We start from the raw sequence: 17,446 nt of genomic DNA on the forward strand, positions 1-17,446 counted from the left end.
CCACTAGAGATATGTTTTTAATGTATAACAAAAGTCTCTTTAAAAAAACTCTTATCATATGTGATATACTCTGAGCTTTTTGATCCCATTCTGTCTTACCCTGTCTTATTCTTTTTCTTTAAGACAGTCATGACCCACTGAAATGATTTTATCACCCACTAATGGAACATAACCCAGCACTCATATATAACATTTTGCACAAAATAATACCCTAGTTATACAATGTATTTTTATTTTTTGATTTCATTTATCAAAATATAATGGGGCATACTAAATTGGTTTTGCAGCCCCAGATAGGCCTAAACTGTCTTAGAATATTCCTGAGGTAATTAACTCAGCAAATATTTATTGAGCACCTAGTATGTGCCAAGCACTATTTTAGCACTATAGATAAAGTAGTATATAATGGAAGAATACAAATTTAACTGTATTTATAACTCAGAAACTCAGTTTGCTCTGCTCATTAAACAAAATAAGGAGATAGAAGTTCTGAATGGAATATTGAAGCATTTTAACTGACTCTACCCCCATATTCAAAGAGGAGAAATCCCACCAAGCAAGGGGATTTAACCTAATTTCTCAATATTTGTTTCCTTACAATATTTTTTAAAATGTGATAGAAAGCATTTGTAAGAAAACCCAAAACTTTGTTACTTGAGTAAACAATGGAAAATCTCAAGCATTTTTGCAAGTAACAGTTTTCAGAGTGATTCTATGTGTTAAGAGAGGAAACAGACATGATCAGTAGCAAAAAAAAAAAATTCACATCGCTCTCTTTTTTTTTTTGTCTGACTCCATTACCACCACAAGACTGATGTTGATGATGATTCAAACATATTCCAGTATTCAAGCTGCATCCCTTCCACTGGTTTTCCACCTTCCCAGCAGCTTCGTCCTGTTAAGGGTAGAGAACATTTCCTTAGATGCTGCATTCAATCTCCTCCCCCTCTTCCCCTTCTCTGAGTGCTTTGGTTTGGGGTCCCTCCCTCCTTCCTTTTAGGGAACAAATAGCCACTAGTCCCTAGGTCTTCCCGCCTACTTCTGGTAAGGGAATGCTAGGAATTTACATCAGGATCCAAAGCATGAGGATAGAAATTGATGTGTTTTTGTAAATACATATACCATGCCATTAAAATAATGTCTTGTTGGAAGATCTAGACTTCTCATACAAGTTATCTTTTTATTTTTTTAAAATCAATCCTTTAAATATAGAGAAAATTTTACTATTTCCATGGGATTGAAAAGTGAATTATATTTATTAGCCTCACTAGGGCATGATGTTTTCTCTTGCTTCTACAGGCATTCGTTTTTATTAAGGATTACCATTGACCTTGTTTGCATTTAAAGTACAACTGTCAAAGCAAATGATAAAGGTCAAATGGTGAAGGTGTATCTTTTATATGACTCGTTTCTTAGTTCTTGAATTTTTTATGGATAAAAATAAGTATTTGGGCATATTAACTTAGAATTTGGGCATTTTCACTTAGAAAAAGTTTTCTAACATAAAGTAGTATTTATTCTAAATTGGAAATTATAGATCAAACTGGTATAATGACATTTTTAAAACACCTTATTTGTCCATTTGTCATCTCTGTGCACATACAAAGATGTGTACAACAATATTAACACTTAAGAACCAACCATAGAAGAGTTTAGCATAATATAAACAATGACTTTTCTTAAAGAATATCAGTGACAAGAGAAATAAATCTAAAGGGGTAGATATTACCTTTGTCTTAAAAAACAAATTTTTTTTAAATGAGGCAGAAGAAAATCTTAAGAATGAAACTAGTAATCGTAGGAAAATATCCTTTAAAAATCCTAAAAAAAAAATTTACTGGTACTATTTCAGTATGTACGGACACATATACACTCACACACATCATAAATTAAATGTGTGGATAAAGAGTACTCTTTATATCCAGGAATCTACCCCACTGGGCAAGCTACCACTGTCATTTCCTGATTGTCCTGGTTTATCTCAATCTCTGATTGGGTGTCTAGGCACGTGATCTCACACCGAAAGTTTATTTGGATGGCTTTCGAGTCTTATCTCTGATTTCATTAAAAGCAACAGAGACAATGAGAAAGAGAAATTATGCCAGTTCATGTTGCTGCTGGCTGGTGTAAAATAATCTTTTTTTTTTCCAATTAAAGGACTTCTCCAGCTTACTAACTTGTTCCAGGCTCCAGCTGCCTTTTAGTTGTTTAACTACTAAATGTTTAGTGAATAGTTTGCTTAAAAAGAAAAAAAAACTTAGCAACTGTCCCTTTCATTAGTTTAAGCACAAAACATCTTGGCTGGAAAAAAAAAAAAGATTCAGCTTTAAGAAAACATTTTTCCCCACAAGCTTCAAGAGACCATATGGTTTTTGTGCAGAACTATGAAGTAGTTTTGCCAGAGAGTGCCTATTCAAGATTAAGTGGTTCAGAAATAAGCAAGCTCCAGTTTGCTTCAGATATAAAAATTCAAGGTCCTCTTTGGATGACCCCAAGCATTACTGAGTGACTTGAAGAACTCAGAGTACTTGGAGATGGACCTTTTCCTGTGTCAGGGGATTTTAACTCTCTGGAACACACGAGAGTCTAAAGTAACTTGTCCTCCTCTAAGCATCTCCTTTCCTGTCCCTTATCTCCTGGCTTTGGACCAATACTGGAGAATCAGTCTTCACTTTCTCCACAAATGGGTGGTATGCTCTTCCTTACTTCCCATACATATATGCTACACACACAGCATCAAAAGCTCTGATTTCTAGAACTTGAATGCAGGTTTTACGATCTTAGTAGATTCATTCAACCAACATTTTTGGAATGCCAACTGAATGTTAGAGACCATGTTAGGTCTTGGAAATAAGAAGTGATCCTTGCCTTTAATGGTTTAGAAAGATGATTTTAAATTTTTGTGCTGCTTGTTTAAGGCAGCAGGTTTAACCATGGTGGGAAGGTAGGGGTGTGTGGAAAGGCAGCCTACAATATTTTCAGTCACATTTCTTTGTTTTCAGGATAAAAACCTCCATGCACTTTATTATCGCCTTGTCTTTTTTTCTAATGACCTTATTTCTACTTGGAAGCCCTTTCTATCTCCTTTTCTACTCTCAAATCCCGGATCAAATGTTACCACTTGTTTAGTTTACTTTAACACCTCCAGTTATATACCTGTTAAATCTCTTAGCATATTGCATTATAGTTACACTAGCTATATGAACAGAGCTTTAAAATTTCCTGATTCATATAAGCTCTCAAAAGGTGTGTATTTGAGAGAGGAAAAAGAAAGATTTGTGCGTTTATCACTTTTCCTAAACTCTGATTTCCTGCAAGAAAAGGGCAGCGTGCTGTTTTTGTTGTTGTTGTTTTGTATCACCATTTCTATCCTTTTGTTCAGCAGAGCATTCATGTTTGTTGTTGAAAATTAGAGAAAATAAAAAACAGGCCTTGATTTACATATTACCCTTAAGAAGCTTGTGGTGTTCACCACCTTCTTGTTTGTAATACAAAAATACAAACAGAGTAACCATATTTCTTTATTGTCATTCCTCACGAATATTTAGATGGAGGGCTTTTAGAATAATGTCCCCAAATGTCTACTTTCTTGCATCCTAAATATGGATGCTTCTCTCTTACAAAAAAAGACAAAAATATTAATAACAGAGACCTCTAAGGAAACCCTACCTCTATGAAGCCTTGCTAGAGTATTTTGGGAAAATTTGTGCTCTGACTGTGGTTAGAGGAATGGTGATCTATACATTTAAATATGTCACTGTTGGTTAACAGATAGGAAAAAAGGCCACAGACAGCGATTACCAGTAAATAAGAGTTGTTATTAGCTTGTTTAAAAAGATGGTTTCCAAATGCAAATAAGGCATAGTGCCTATTTATGGAAATAGCAGCAAACTTTCAGAAGCAATGAAATGTTCAAGGTGTTGATTGTTTTATTACAAATGTGAATTAACATTTAAAGAATTGTACACCATATGCCTACTTCAGCTTTCGAAGTGTTCTTACTCTACTCTGTGAACATAGTCATTGTTTCATGATAATATTTTATAAATATTTATATATTTTTAAACAGAGGTTTTTTTTTTTAATCTCATTCTTTAAATGAAACACTGAGAACTTAAAAAAAACAGACATGACAGCTGGGAAAAATTGCAAAGTCGTACAATATAGAGATATTCTAGAAGGTGTGTTGCATATACATACTTACTACTTACTACTATTACTACATCACCACTACTAACTACAACTACTAATGTAAATAATAGTGCTGACAATGATAGCTCTTTTATTTGTATAGACTTTTACACATTACAAGCCTTTCACTTACCTATCTTTGATTCTCACAACAATCATGCCAATCATACCAGTTTTTCCTGAGGAAAAATTCAAAGGTAGCAAAGTATCATATGCAGGAAGATGTTCATCCCTGTGTTATATATAACGATGAAAACATGAAAATATAAATGCCAAACCTTATCAGAATGGTTCAATAAGTATGATCAATCCATATGATACGAGGTTAAAAAGATTAATACAAATGTCTGTATATCAAAACGGAAAAATTCTGGTGTTATTCTGTTAGAAGAAAACAAGAGGAATATAAAATTGTATTTGTGGTACTACTACGACTATGGAAACATTTCTGTATATTTGTATTTGGACAGGCCTCAATGATAACATGGTCAAATATAAAGTTTCTTAGGGCATAGCACAGCAGTACAGTGTTTGAATTACTTTAGAGTTTCAATAACACTGATGCTGTTCATTATATCATATATGTGTTTAATATAAAATTAAATGCATAAGCCTGTAACAGTATTTGCTGAATGCATATATTACGTAATGCATCTCTTTAGGGAAAGACCTTTTATTAGAAAAAATGATTGTAGGTTCCTTTTCAACAGAACGTGATTCTCCCACTCCATCCCTTGTGCGTCTGGATCACCAGGGGTGATTTCAAAGAATACTACTGCTCAGGCTGTACCCCAGGAGATGAGTTTTCAGCTGGTCTGGGATAGGGCCCAGGCATGGTTTTTGTTTGTTTCACGTTCTCCAGGTAGTAATTCTATTGTGCAGCTTGGATTGAGAACAGCTAAAACGATTATAATCCTAAGCAACTGAAAGTTTATGTCTTTAAATGTTAAGTTCCTTGAGTTTTCATCTCTAGCGTAAGACTTTCAAGATTAAGAATGCTATTTGGATGGTAGCATTTGGTCTGATTTAAGGAATCCTAAGTACAGAGTATCTTTATGCTATCAGAGTGATGAAGATTAAGAAATAATGATAAAATACAGTGTTGGTGAGAAATGAGCACTACTATACACTGTTTATAAAAATGTAAATGGAATGTGCATTGATCAGCTTCACTCTAGAGCAGTTTGACAATATGTATCCAAAGCTCTAAAAATATATAAAACCCTTTTATCTCTGGAATTCCATTTTTAAGAATTTATCCTTAGAAAATAATTGAGCATATTGGCAAAGATGAGTTAATAAGAATGTTTATCGTAGTGTTGCTTACAATAGTAATTGTAATTTGATTATAAACAATCAAATATCCACAACTGTGGATTGATTAAATTTTGGTATATTGATACATGATAATAGTTAAAATGGCTCTGAAGTTAACACAAGTTAACGTGGAAAGATATTCAAAACATATTGATAAAGGAAAAAAGTTACAAAACAACATGATTCCATTTTTGTTAAAATGTGTAATATGTGTATATATGTCTGCATGTGTATAAACATACAGGTGGGAAAAGCTTGAGGAACCACGCACTAACATAGTAATAGTTATCTCCATAGGTATTTTTTATTTTCTGTTTTGTACTCTCATGCATATTCCAGTTATTTTTTTCACTAAAAGCAAGTGGTAATATTATAAATCAAGACCAAAAACATTTTCTTAAATAAAAAATATATTTTGAAAAATAAAGCCTTGTTACCTTTATCTAGCCAATTGAATGAACTACAACACAGATTCCCCTACCCTCACTTTGTCCAGCTTGTGAAGAACAAGCTATTTGTTAGTTAGAAACAGTTATTTCTTTGTATTTTTTTAATATTTCTAAACTTCTTCAATATACGTATTTTCCAAGCTGATTAGGAAGTATAATGTTAGACTTAAGTTTTATTAACAGATTCCGACTCATCTCTGATTATAATTAACCTGATGTAAATCCTCAAAGATGACACGTCAGGAGTTAATTGAAATGTATCTTAATGTATTTTGATGGGGTCATCTTCCTTAACACCCACAATTAATAAGCGGTTTGGTTTTTTTCCTTCTTCATTCCAGGCGGTTCAGGATCGTCGTCCTCCATAGCCATAGCCGGCACCAACCACCCTGCCATCACCAAGACAACATCTGTTCTTCAAGATGGTGTCATAGTTACCACCGCAGCTGGAAACCCACTGCAGAGTCAGCTGCCTATTGGGAGTGACTTTCCTTATGTTGGCCAGGAGCACGCACTTCATTTTCCATCCAACAGCACTTCAAACAACCATCTTCCACACCCCTTGAACCCCAGCCTCCTCAGTCCTCTACCTATCTCTTTGCCAGTGAATCAACAGCATCTCCTAAGCCAGAATCTATTAAATATCCTCCAGCCTTCAGCAGGAGAAGGCAAGTCTGAGATCAACCTCCACCCTTTAGGTTTTCTCAACCCGAATGTAAACGCTGCTTTAGCTTTCCTCTCTGGTGACATGGATGGGCAGGTATTGCAGCCCGTTCACTTTCAGCTCTTAGCGGCCCTGCTTCAGAACCAAGCCCAAGCAGCTGCCATGCTTCCCCTGCCATCTTTCAATCTGACCATCTCAGATCTCTTGCAACAGCAAAATACCCCTTTACCCTCATTAACACAGATGACAGCCCCACCAGACCGTTTGCCAAGCAATCAGTCCGAGAGCAGCCGAGCTGAGACCCTTTTAGCCAGCCCCCTGGGGAACCCTTTACCAAGCCTTGCAGGCAGTGACACTACTTTTAACCCCCTGTTCCTCCCAGCTGTCACTGGGGCCTCAGGATTAATGGCCTTGAATCCCCAGCTGTTGGGAGGTGTCCTGAACTCAGCGTCGGCCAACACCGCTAATCATCCAGAGGTTTCCATAGCAACTTCCTCCCAGGCAACCACTACCACAACCACTACATCATCAGCAGTGGCAGCACTGACTGTCTCAACACTTGGTGGGACAGCAGTGGTGTCAATGGCAGAAACATTGCTGAATGTATCTAATAATGCTGGGAGTACACCTGGTCCCGCTAAACTCAACAGTAACTCTGTGGTGCCACAGCTACTTAACCCTCTACTGGGGACGGGTCTGCTTGGTAAGTTAAACTGTTTCACAAATGTTTACAAAAGAAACGTTTTTCTAATTCTATTTTCTCCTCCTTTAAAAACTCCATTTTGTCACACTATTTTTTAAAAATGTTTTTGGTATGTCACAGCTTGCTTAAGGAACTAAATATAATAACACCCCCACACATCCATAGTTATACAAACACAAAAATGACTTTTTTCCTTTTCCCCTACTCTAGCAGTACTAAATATCACCTTAATCTGCTTTCTCTGATCTTCTAATTCTGATGCCACTTAAACCTAACCTCCCTATCATTCTCTTAAGCCAAGTAGAGTCTTATTTTTCAAACAATAAAGCACAGGTCCATCTTAAAAATAACTTTTATTTGAATTTTAGTTGGTGTGGCATCACAGGGTTGGTATGAGCAGCTGCACTGTGGATGGAAACAGCTTGAGGAAGTGTTTTGTCCAGGTGATCCCTAAATAAACAAAACGAAATGCTTATCCAGCAAAATAAGAAACAAGGCATAAAAACATTCAAAGATAAACTCTGCCCAAGTTCAAGGAAACAGACAGTCTCAATAGCTGCGATTGAGAGAGGCAATAGATGGAGGCAATAGATTGCCTCAGAGAGTCTAATTCTTTAGAACTTTGTGGCTTACAAGCAAAATCCTTCATGTAGAGTATTCTATCACCAAAAGGTTAGAAAATAATGTCAAGTATGTCCAACTGACTCATGCAGGCAACTATAATATTAAGTACAGAGATGGTGTCCATAAAGTCTGGAAACAGGCAAATATACATGATATTGCCACAAGGGCATCTTCAGTACATAAAAATTAATAATAATATATTTCTTGAGTTTATGGACACCTTTATAATACAGTTTACTAACTTTATGGTTTACTAGTTGCTATAGTTTATAAGCTCGATTTGGCATTGAAATCAACAGTTAAAAAATTTAAAAAGCATTACAGATTTACATATTTCAAGTTACAAGACAATTTCAATCACATTGTCTTCAAGAGCATTTCAGTGTAATTTCCAAACAAGTTAAACGTGAGTTCTGAATATAAACGTAGTCATTAACTAATCCCGTCTGTATAACATTTATTTTAATGATTACAATGAATTCTTTTGTATTGTTAGCTTCGTTACAATTTTAATTTTAGGTGACCAACCTTTTACTTAAAAACAAAATATGTATTTCTAGGCCAAATCTGATTTTATTTGGTGGCATTTATTGATGACTGTGGCTTGAGAACTAAATTTTGTAAATAAGGCCTATTCAGACCCATTCATTTTAATAATTTGCTCAAAGACTTAACGATTACTAAAACATTTTAGGACTAATTTCAACCTTTAGTTTCAAGTGCTCTAGAAAAAATAATTTCAAGGAATTATGTAACACTGAAGCTCAACATATAGGGATTGGCTAATGGATAGAGCAAAGACTAAGTAGTGTCTCCAGGATATAAAATAAAAAAACTGATTACGAAAGATAAAATTAAGTAATAAAACTCCTCTTTATTTACCACTTAGGAAGACCTTGAGGAGAAAAAGAGAAAAGAATGACCACGTCAGGTCTAGTTTTCAGTTTTTGTTGCAGGAATCCTCAGGTGCAAAGATAGGCATAGGATCTCCAACGAGTCACACTGACTTACATTTTATGTCTTTCAAACTATAGGTGACATGTCCTCAATAAACAATACTTTGAATAACCATCAACTGACTCATCTGCAGTCGCTGTTAAACAACAATCAGATGTTTCCTCCAAATCAGCAGCAGCAACAGCAACTTCTTCAGGGGTACCAGAACCTGCAGGCATTTCAAGGACAGCCCACAATTCCTTGCGCGGCTAACAGTAACCCCATGGCTTGTCTGTTTCAGAACTTTCAGGTACTCTCCTTCGCTGGGTTCCTCGAATAGCAAATAATGTCTAGGTCTGTTGAAACATTTAATTGGGGAGAAGAGAAGAGACGGGAGAAGGAGGTCATGTGTCCTCTCACCTCCATTTACTATTATTTCCCAATAATGAATATTGTTCAACATTCTAGTCTTTTCGTGAAGGTTATTTTATTTTGTCTGAGGTATCTCTGTGGTCCTTTCAGAGCTGATAGTAAAAACTGATCGTAGGATCCTCTTAAACCCTTTCGTGGTTTCCATTGCTCTCCTGATTGAAATCCATATCTCTCACCTGCTGGCTCGGCCTCGGTCACCAGCCCCAGCCCTTACCACCCACCCTGGCTTCAACTACTTAGTCTTTCTTTAGTTCTACAAGCTGAATACATTCCTGATAGATTAAGGAGATGAAAAGAGTAACACTTAATAAATAAAAAAAGAAAATATAGAAGTATTTTTTAAATAATCTTGAGGTAGAGAAGGTTCTTTCAGTAAGGCACAAAATCAAGAAGTCAAAAAGAAGTAATAGGGTTGAATATTTAAAACTTTAACATCTCCGTATGATAAGGGTATTCTAAATGAACTTAAAGACAAGTGGCACCTGGCAGAAAAATACTTGCATAATAATGGCAAATAATTGACATCCATTATAGAAAAAAAGCTCCTACAAGTCAGGAAAAAAAAGGTAATTGATTAAAAAAATGAGCAATAGATCTGAACAGAAAATTCACAGAAAATGAAAAATAAATTATTAATGAACATGTGAAAAGAGTAATCAGAGTTATACAGATTACAACACTAATGTGTCCATCAGATTGATTGATATCCCTTACTGACAGTAGTGTGGAGAAATGGATTCTTTTAGATACATTGTTGGTCTGATTGTATGCTGATACAGTTCTTTTGGAGGTTAATTTGATAGTTTATCAGGTTTTTAAATATACATATCTTTTGATGCAGAAGTCCAGCCTCTTTGTATCTATTTTTAGAGAAATCTTCCAATGTGAACAAAAGGGCACATGCTAGAATGTTCATTACAACATGATTTGTGGCAGCAAAAATTAGAAATCTCTTAAGTGTCCATCAGTCTGGAAATAGTTAAATATATTATGATATATCTGTCTTTCTAGTAGTTTAAAAGGTCTAGGTAGATTTACATAACTGATATGGAAAGATCCACAAGAATGCAAGACTTTAATACTGTGATATTATAGAACAATACTAAAATACTATACTATTTATGTGAAAGAAGAAAGGAGAGAAAACTAGATATATACCTACACACCTTAATGTATTAAACATAAGTGTCTGCAAGGATGCACTCCAGCACTGATTATTTCTGAGAAAGGAAATGGAATTGGAGTGGGATGGGAAAGTCAGGTTTGGGTGGGGAGTAGTGGTAAAGAACATTTTTATCTTTTTTGACAATGAGAAAATATTCAGGCACATCTTATGTCATAAAATAATTTAGAAGGGAGGAGAAAGTGCCCAGCCATGTCACTGAGGATTTCAAGCAAGTAGATAAAGCCTGAAGAGAATCCCCTAGATTTGGGACATCACCACTAACAGGTAGAATTCAGTTTTTGTGGAGTAGTGGGAACACAAGACAGATTGCAATGGATGGAAGGATAAAAAGGTTAGGAATTAAAGAGTGTGGATTACTCTTTCAAAAACTTCACTATGAAGAACATAAGAGTAAAAGGGTGGTGCCCCAAGGCAGATGTAGGTTGAAGCAAACTTTTAAAATATGGAAGCTATGCACATGGTTGTATGCTAAAGGAAAGAGCCCCCCCCCCAAAAAAAAGTGGAAAAGATTGAACATAATGAAGAGAAGGGATGACAGATGAGGCAAAATCCCTGAGGAGTGCCTTGGGATCCAGAGCATAAATGGAGGACTTACCCTCAGAAAGCCGAAGAGGCCCCTCTTACACTGGGAAGCGGGGCAGGATTTGGGGCACGTATAGTTGCAGAGAAGTATGTGCTGTGAGGGGGTAGGAAGTAGCAGAGTATAAGAACTATGAGAATTCTTAACCTATCAACTCCATTTTCTCTGTTAAGTAAGGTTATCCACTAAGAATAGTGCTGGAGATGGTGGAGCAGTCAGCTGGAAGAAGTGGATAAAGATTTGAATAGTTGTGAAGGAGAATGTTACCTAACTAGAGGATCATCAGATTGATGGAAACAATAAGCCCCCTGCTGTAGTTGAAAGCCTTAAGTTCCTAGACAGATACTCGGCATTCTCACTGTGGATAAAGATAGCAGGCAGTTAAATTGATCCCAGATTGAGATTTTATCTGGTAGGTGTGGACAGTGGGAGAATAACAAGAGAGTGGTTGATGTGCTGATGGATCCCAGGTTCTGGTTTAGTGAGAAAGGATGCGAAGACAAGAAGGGAGAAATCACTGAGGAGAAAATCCAAAGTAGCAATGATCTGGAGCAGCAATTTTTAGGTGGGGTTGGTGCAATTAGAATAACCTTAGGGACTTTTTCAAACTGCACTCATCCTTCCTGTCCTGAGCATTGATATTCTTACCTGCTGGGCATTCTCTCCCTGCCTCTCTTCCCAGTTAAGAATCACTTCTATAGAGAGCCATTGTCACTGCTGACAGCATGGGGGTGTCCCCCAGTCAGTAGCCTGGTAAGGTTAAAGAGTAGGTGTCGCTATTCTGTCTGAACTCTTCAAAAATACAGTGTTGTATCAGAAATATTTTATCATTAAGAATGTATATATAGAGAGAGAAAGAGAGAGAGAGAGAATTTTCTTTTGGCTTATGTTGTATTTCAGTAGAAATATCAGTGACTTAGAACTCCTTTTCAAAATTTGGTTCCCTTTGTAATTTGAGGAGTGCTGGTGACTGACTTGTTTCTCTCTTTGATTTCCAATGTTGTAAAACCTGCAATGACACTTAAATATGTGTAGTCATGGGGCACCTGGGTGGCTCAGTCTGTTAAGTGGCCGCCTTTGACTCAGGTCATGATCTCAGGGTCCTGAGATTGAGCCCTGCATTGGGCTCCCTGCTCAGTGGGGAGTCTGCTTCTCCCTCTCCCTCTGTGTGTGTGTGCGCTCTCTCTCTCTCTCAAATAAATAAATATTTTTTAAAAATATGTGGAGTCATTACCTGAAAACAGTTTGTGTACAACCACCTCAACTTTAACTTTTCTAGAAAATGTTTGGTAATGATGAGTTCTTTATTTTTTATCTATCTATCTATTTTAGAAATATATCGTTTATTTGTATTTATTAAAAAGATTTATTTTAGGGCGCCTGGGTGGCTCAGGTGGTTAAGCGACTGCCTTCGGCTCAGGTCATGATCCTGGAGTCCCGGGATCGAGTCCCACATCGGGCTCCCTGCTTGGCGGGGAGTCTGCTTCTCCCTCTCCCACTCCCCATTTGTGTTCCCTCTCTCGCTGTGTCTTTCTCTGTCAAATAAATAAATAAAATCTTTAAAAATAAAAAAATAAAAATAAAAAGATTTATTTTAGAGAGAAAGGAGAGAGTGCATGAGCAGGGGGAGGGGCAGAAGGAGAAGGAGAGAAGCAGACTCCCCACTGAGTGCAGAGCCCTGACCAGGGGCTTGATCCCAAGACCCCGAGATCACCACCTGAGCCAAAACCAAGAATCCGACACTCAACTGACTGAGCCGCCCAGGTGCCCCAATGATGAATTCTTTAAAAAAAAATCTGTGAAATGATTTCAACCAAAGAAACTACCCAAATATAATCAAGACACAAACTTTTCCATGCAGAGTGACTTTTTATTTCATTTTGAGCCTTGTCCTTTCTTTATATTTCTCCCCTTGCTACATTTGTTTGCCTTTTGGTAAATCTTGAAATTATGGTCTTTCTTTTTGAGGTCTTTAAAAACTTTTCTCTCTCTCTCACTGCTTCCTGTCTGTTTCTTCAAGGTGAGAATGCAGGAAGATGCAGCTCTCCTAAACAAAAGAATAAGCACTCAGCCGGGGCTCACGGCACTTCCTGAGAATCCAAACACTGCACTTCCACCTTTCCAAGATACATCTTGTGAGTTGCAACCGAGGATTGACCCATCTCTTGGTCAGCAGGTGAAGGATGGCCTCATTGTGGGTGGCCAAGGTGATGCTTCTGTAGATGCCATTTACAAAGCAGTTGTGGATGCAGCCAGCAAAGGAATGCAGGTTGTCATCACCACTGCAGTCAACAGTACAACTCAGATCAGCCCCATTCCAGCTCTGAGTGCCATGAGTGCCTTCACTGCCTCGATTGGTGACCCATTAAGTCTCCCCAGTGCTGTCAGTGCGGTCATTCATGGACGAAACATGGGCAGTGTCGATCATGATGGTAGGCTGAGGAATGCAAGAGGGGCTCGGCTGCCCAGGAATCTGGACCATGGGAAAAACTCAAATGAAGGAGATGGGTTTGAATATTTCAAGTCAGCAAGTTGCCACACATCCAAAAAACAGTGGGATGGGGAGCAAAGCCCTGGAGGGGAGCGAAACAGGTGGAAGTGTGAGGAATTTTTAGATCATCCAGGCCATATCCACAGTAGTCCTTGTCACGAGAGGTCCAACAATGTCTCTACACTGCCATTTCTGCCTGGGGAACAGCACCCAGTACTGTTACCACCAAGAAACTGTCAAGGGGATAAAATTCTGGAGGAAAATTTCAGGTATAATAACTACAAAAGAACTATGATGAGTTTTAAGGAGAGACTAGAGAACACTGTGGAAAGATGCGCACACATTAATGGGAACAGACCTCGACAGAGTCGGGGCTTTGGAGAGCTGCTGAGCACTGCAAGGCAAGACCTGGTCCTAGAGGAACAGTCTCCAAGCTCCTCAAATAGTTTGGAAAGTTCTCTAGTCAAAGACTACATCCATTACAATGGAGACTTTAATGCCAAAAGCATTAATGGGTGTGTGCCTAGCCCTTCAGATGCTAAAAGCATTAGTAGTGAAGATGACCTAAGGAATCCAGATTCCCCTTCTTCAAATGAGTTGATACATTATAGGCCAAGGACGTTCAACGTTGGCGACTTGGTCTGGGGCCAAATCAAAGGACTTACTTCTTGGCCTGGAAAATTAGTAAGAGAAGACGACGTTCACAATTCATGTCAACAAAGCCCCGAGGAAGGGAAGGTATACCAATCTTTATCCATTGTCAAATACTAACCTTTGTTCAGATATCAATTGTTATTTTTTGTTGTCATCACTTTGGATTCTTTGGATTTGAAATTAGGATTCTTCATGACTCATTGAGGTCTCACAAACTTCTGGAGCATAAAATGAAGAGGGGATGGTTATAGTCACCAAAATGTCATATCAAGGGGTGAGTTGTGAAGCCTTTGTAGATCCCACTAGGGCCTCTAACCCAGGAACCAGATTTCCCGAATTTTGTTAATTCTGCCTTCCTTCCCTGCATGTACCTAACTCTTCATTCCATACACAGAGGATGAAGGCAAGTGGCAAGGACTGGGAAAAAATCTGGTGGCCTTTGGAGTCCAGGAGGGTGGCAGAGATAGGGTAACAGGAAGTACTGGGGGATGGCATCACACGGGACACATAGAACTGAGGAGAGGGTGAAACCCAGTGCAGCTGCAGCCATTTCTGGAAGCAGCCAGTGACGTCTGTGTTCAGAATGGTGTCTGCTTTCAGGAAAAGTTCTGGGCCTTTATAACATATGGAAATGTTTAACCCCACAGTCTGGTTCTACTTAACACAATCTGATCATATAAATTAAATGAAAACTTCTCCATGAGACTACCATTCAATTTAGAAGAAATTAGTAGGGGTCTTCTGGGTTTCCCCCCTCCCCCACAATTGGTAGAATTGGTTCACTAGGCGAGAAATATGCAGAATGTTTGAAGCAGATAGAAAAATTTATATCCGACCAGGACGAGATAATTATGCACATTCTCCACATATGATGAGGAAACAATTTTTCATCTCCTTAGGAAATAAAAATTACTCTTACAAATATATATTATTCTCTTAAAGAGTATATTACATAAAGCTATTTCAACTCTGTTCATACCTCCACTGGCACTTAGGTTTAATGGCAGGAAACCAAAAACATTTTTGCCAGCACAATAAAAAGATTGTCTTTCTCCAAATGACCAGGAGGTCCTTAAACCGTTGCTTATAATGCCTAATATATACTTGTCAGGATACGCTCTGGGCATAGTGTTTCTACGTTAGATAAGAAAATGAATTCCATACCCCTATTCACAAAACATTTTATTCTCTAATCTCTCTGAGACCAGACAAAACATTCTTTAGGTTGATAAACCTAAATATTTTTGACAGTTTATTCAAAAAGTAATTAGAAACAGCAAAATTGGGCTTTTATGATATAAATGGACTGCTCCAAATATAAGATGTAGACACTGAACCATTTTACAATTTTTGTGCAAATGAAACCTAGTCTTTTTTAAGTGCCATTTTACAATAAGCTTAACGAAAGAAAAGATTATGGCCTCCCTTTCCTGGAATCATTCTTCCTATCTTAAATGCCTTGTCTAAATATCTTTTTATGTCCTCAGGAGAATAAAGGCATGTACTTTTAACACATTTCACATTAAACAATGGTCCTAATCTTCTGATTAGTCTGTGTTTGCAAACTCCTGGGATTGAGTTACTCACTGATGTTTGGGGAGATACACTTTTAAAAAAATCATTATCTGAGAGTCCAAGAAACATTTATTTTGCTTCATTTAAATAAGCAACTGGTTTTCACTCACTATACAATAATAAGTGTTTTAAAAAATCCAGATTCTTCTTCCTTATTGGAGGCAATAGATGAATTTCTAACAGGGAACATAAAATTGTTTCTATCATCTCAAATATTCCCCTCACCACCCCCCACCATCTGACATTGTAATTTTGCATTCTGACAGCCTTAGTATCAAAACCTTGATATCATGACACACTAAAAATATTTTTAGTAATTCAAAAAAAATAATTTAAAGCACACAATTAGAGGTGCAAAACTGAAAACATATAATAAAATATTAATGATAACACATGAAATATTTATCTATCATTAAAAAGGAAGGTATAACAGCCTTAAAAGCTCTAGGGCACTTAACATTTTTAAAAAACCTCTGGTCTTCCCAGGACCTACCTCACTTTTGCACATTAAAAAAACAAAACAAAGTACTATTTCACAAGCACTCTTTTTTCTTCTATACTTCACAAAACAAAGGAAGGGCTTCCTCATACCTTATTTAATGATGCCCAGCAAGCCAAGCAGTTTTCTCAATTTAGAAGACCAGAAAAGGTGAAATTTCAAACACAAGTCTGTCTGACTTCAAGCCAGATGGCCTTTGCTTGATGTTTTGGTAATCCTGGTTCATCAAGAAAAAGTTAAACTATATTCAATATCTGTGTAAGACAAAGCATGGTCTTTTTTAAAAGATATCCAGTAATACATTTTTAAAATTTGTACTCTCAGTCCGGTGAACAAACTAGTCATGATTAAATTTTATTTACATAGAACCCCTTAGTCCTCAGCAATGCTGGATAAATAAAGTCTGTGCATTACTAATCAGATTTCTGCTTTTAAAAAGGTAAGCTGTGCATTAGGGTCTCTTTTATATACTGTGGCAATGGCTGACATTTTAATAAAGTCGAGAGAGAAAGAAAGAGACTGACTCCATAAACAATTTGTTATACGTAAAATCTAATTAATTCCACCTTGCTAATGTGGAATGTGGGACCACATCCCCCTAGTGTTTGCCTTTGTAGTATCTCAGAAGAAAAGGTTTAGTAAACAATTTTCTTACACATTATCATTTTAAACCTTCTTAGATTCTCCGTTTTTCATACTATTTCCATGTCCACAAAGTAAATTAATCCAAGATTCTGTCAGATCCCTCCAGATAAAATCCATGTAACTCAAGTGTTAGAATAGATTTATCATCTTATCTCTCCCCACCCCCCACATCGCAAAAACCTATCATTTATTTTTCTGTTGCAGTCTTTGTTATCAGCAAACCACTTCAAATTCTTTTCAGAAGTAGGCAAAAATTTTTTTAAAAAAAGCAGTGTATTAGCAGTATTGCAGGTTTCTAATTCAAAGTAAGCTGGGCACCTCTCTTGTTTTCAGGTTGTATGGGTGGTCTCTGGACTGACAGATCAATGCTGTGACTGACTGGAGCACTGATATCGGCCGGGGGCTGAGATGTCCATTATGTCCTTAAGTTGATACTTTAGCCAGCTGTCATGATAGTAAATGACCTGGTCAGTTTATGATCTTAAGAAGGCATTGTTAAT

At 37.1% G+C, this 17,446-nt stretch overlaps 1 protein-coding gene across 2 annotated transcripts in view; it reads left to right on the forward strand.

The window, feature by feature from the left end:
* MBD5 (methyl-CpG binding domain protein 5) overlaps nucleotides 1-17,446 on the forward strand; it is a 60,712-nt gene that overhangs the window by 23,120 nt on the left and 20,146 nt on the right. Inside the window, exons 5-7 of one of the 2 annotated variants that reach the window (XM_044913283.1) lie at nucleotides 6,299-7,324; nucleotides 8,983-9,194; nucleotides 13,103-14,311. In XM_044913283.1, the coding sequence (XP_044769218.1) occupies nucleotides 6,299-7,324; nucleotides 8,983-9,194; nucleotides 13,103-14,311 (2,447 nt within the window). The remainder of the gene's footprint in view (nucleotides 1-6,298; nucleotides 7,325-8,982; nucleotides 9,195-13,102; nucleotides 14,312-17,446) is intronic. The other variant, XM_021702943.1, reaches the window with a different exon arrangement.

Source organism: Neomonachus schauinslandi, chromosome 3 (genome assembly GCF_002201575.2).
Source record: "Neomonachus schauinslandi chromosome 3, ASM220157v2, whole genome shotgun sequence".
Classification (NCBI taxonomy): Eukaryota; Metazoa; Chordata; class Mammalia; order Carnivora; family Phocidae; genus Neomonachus; species Neomonachus schauinslandi.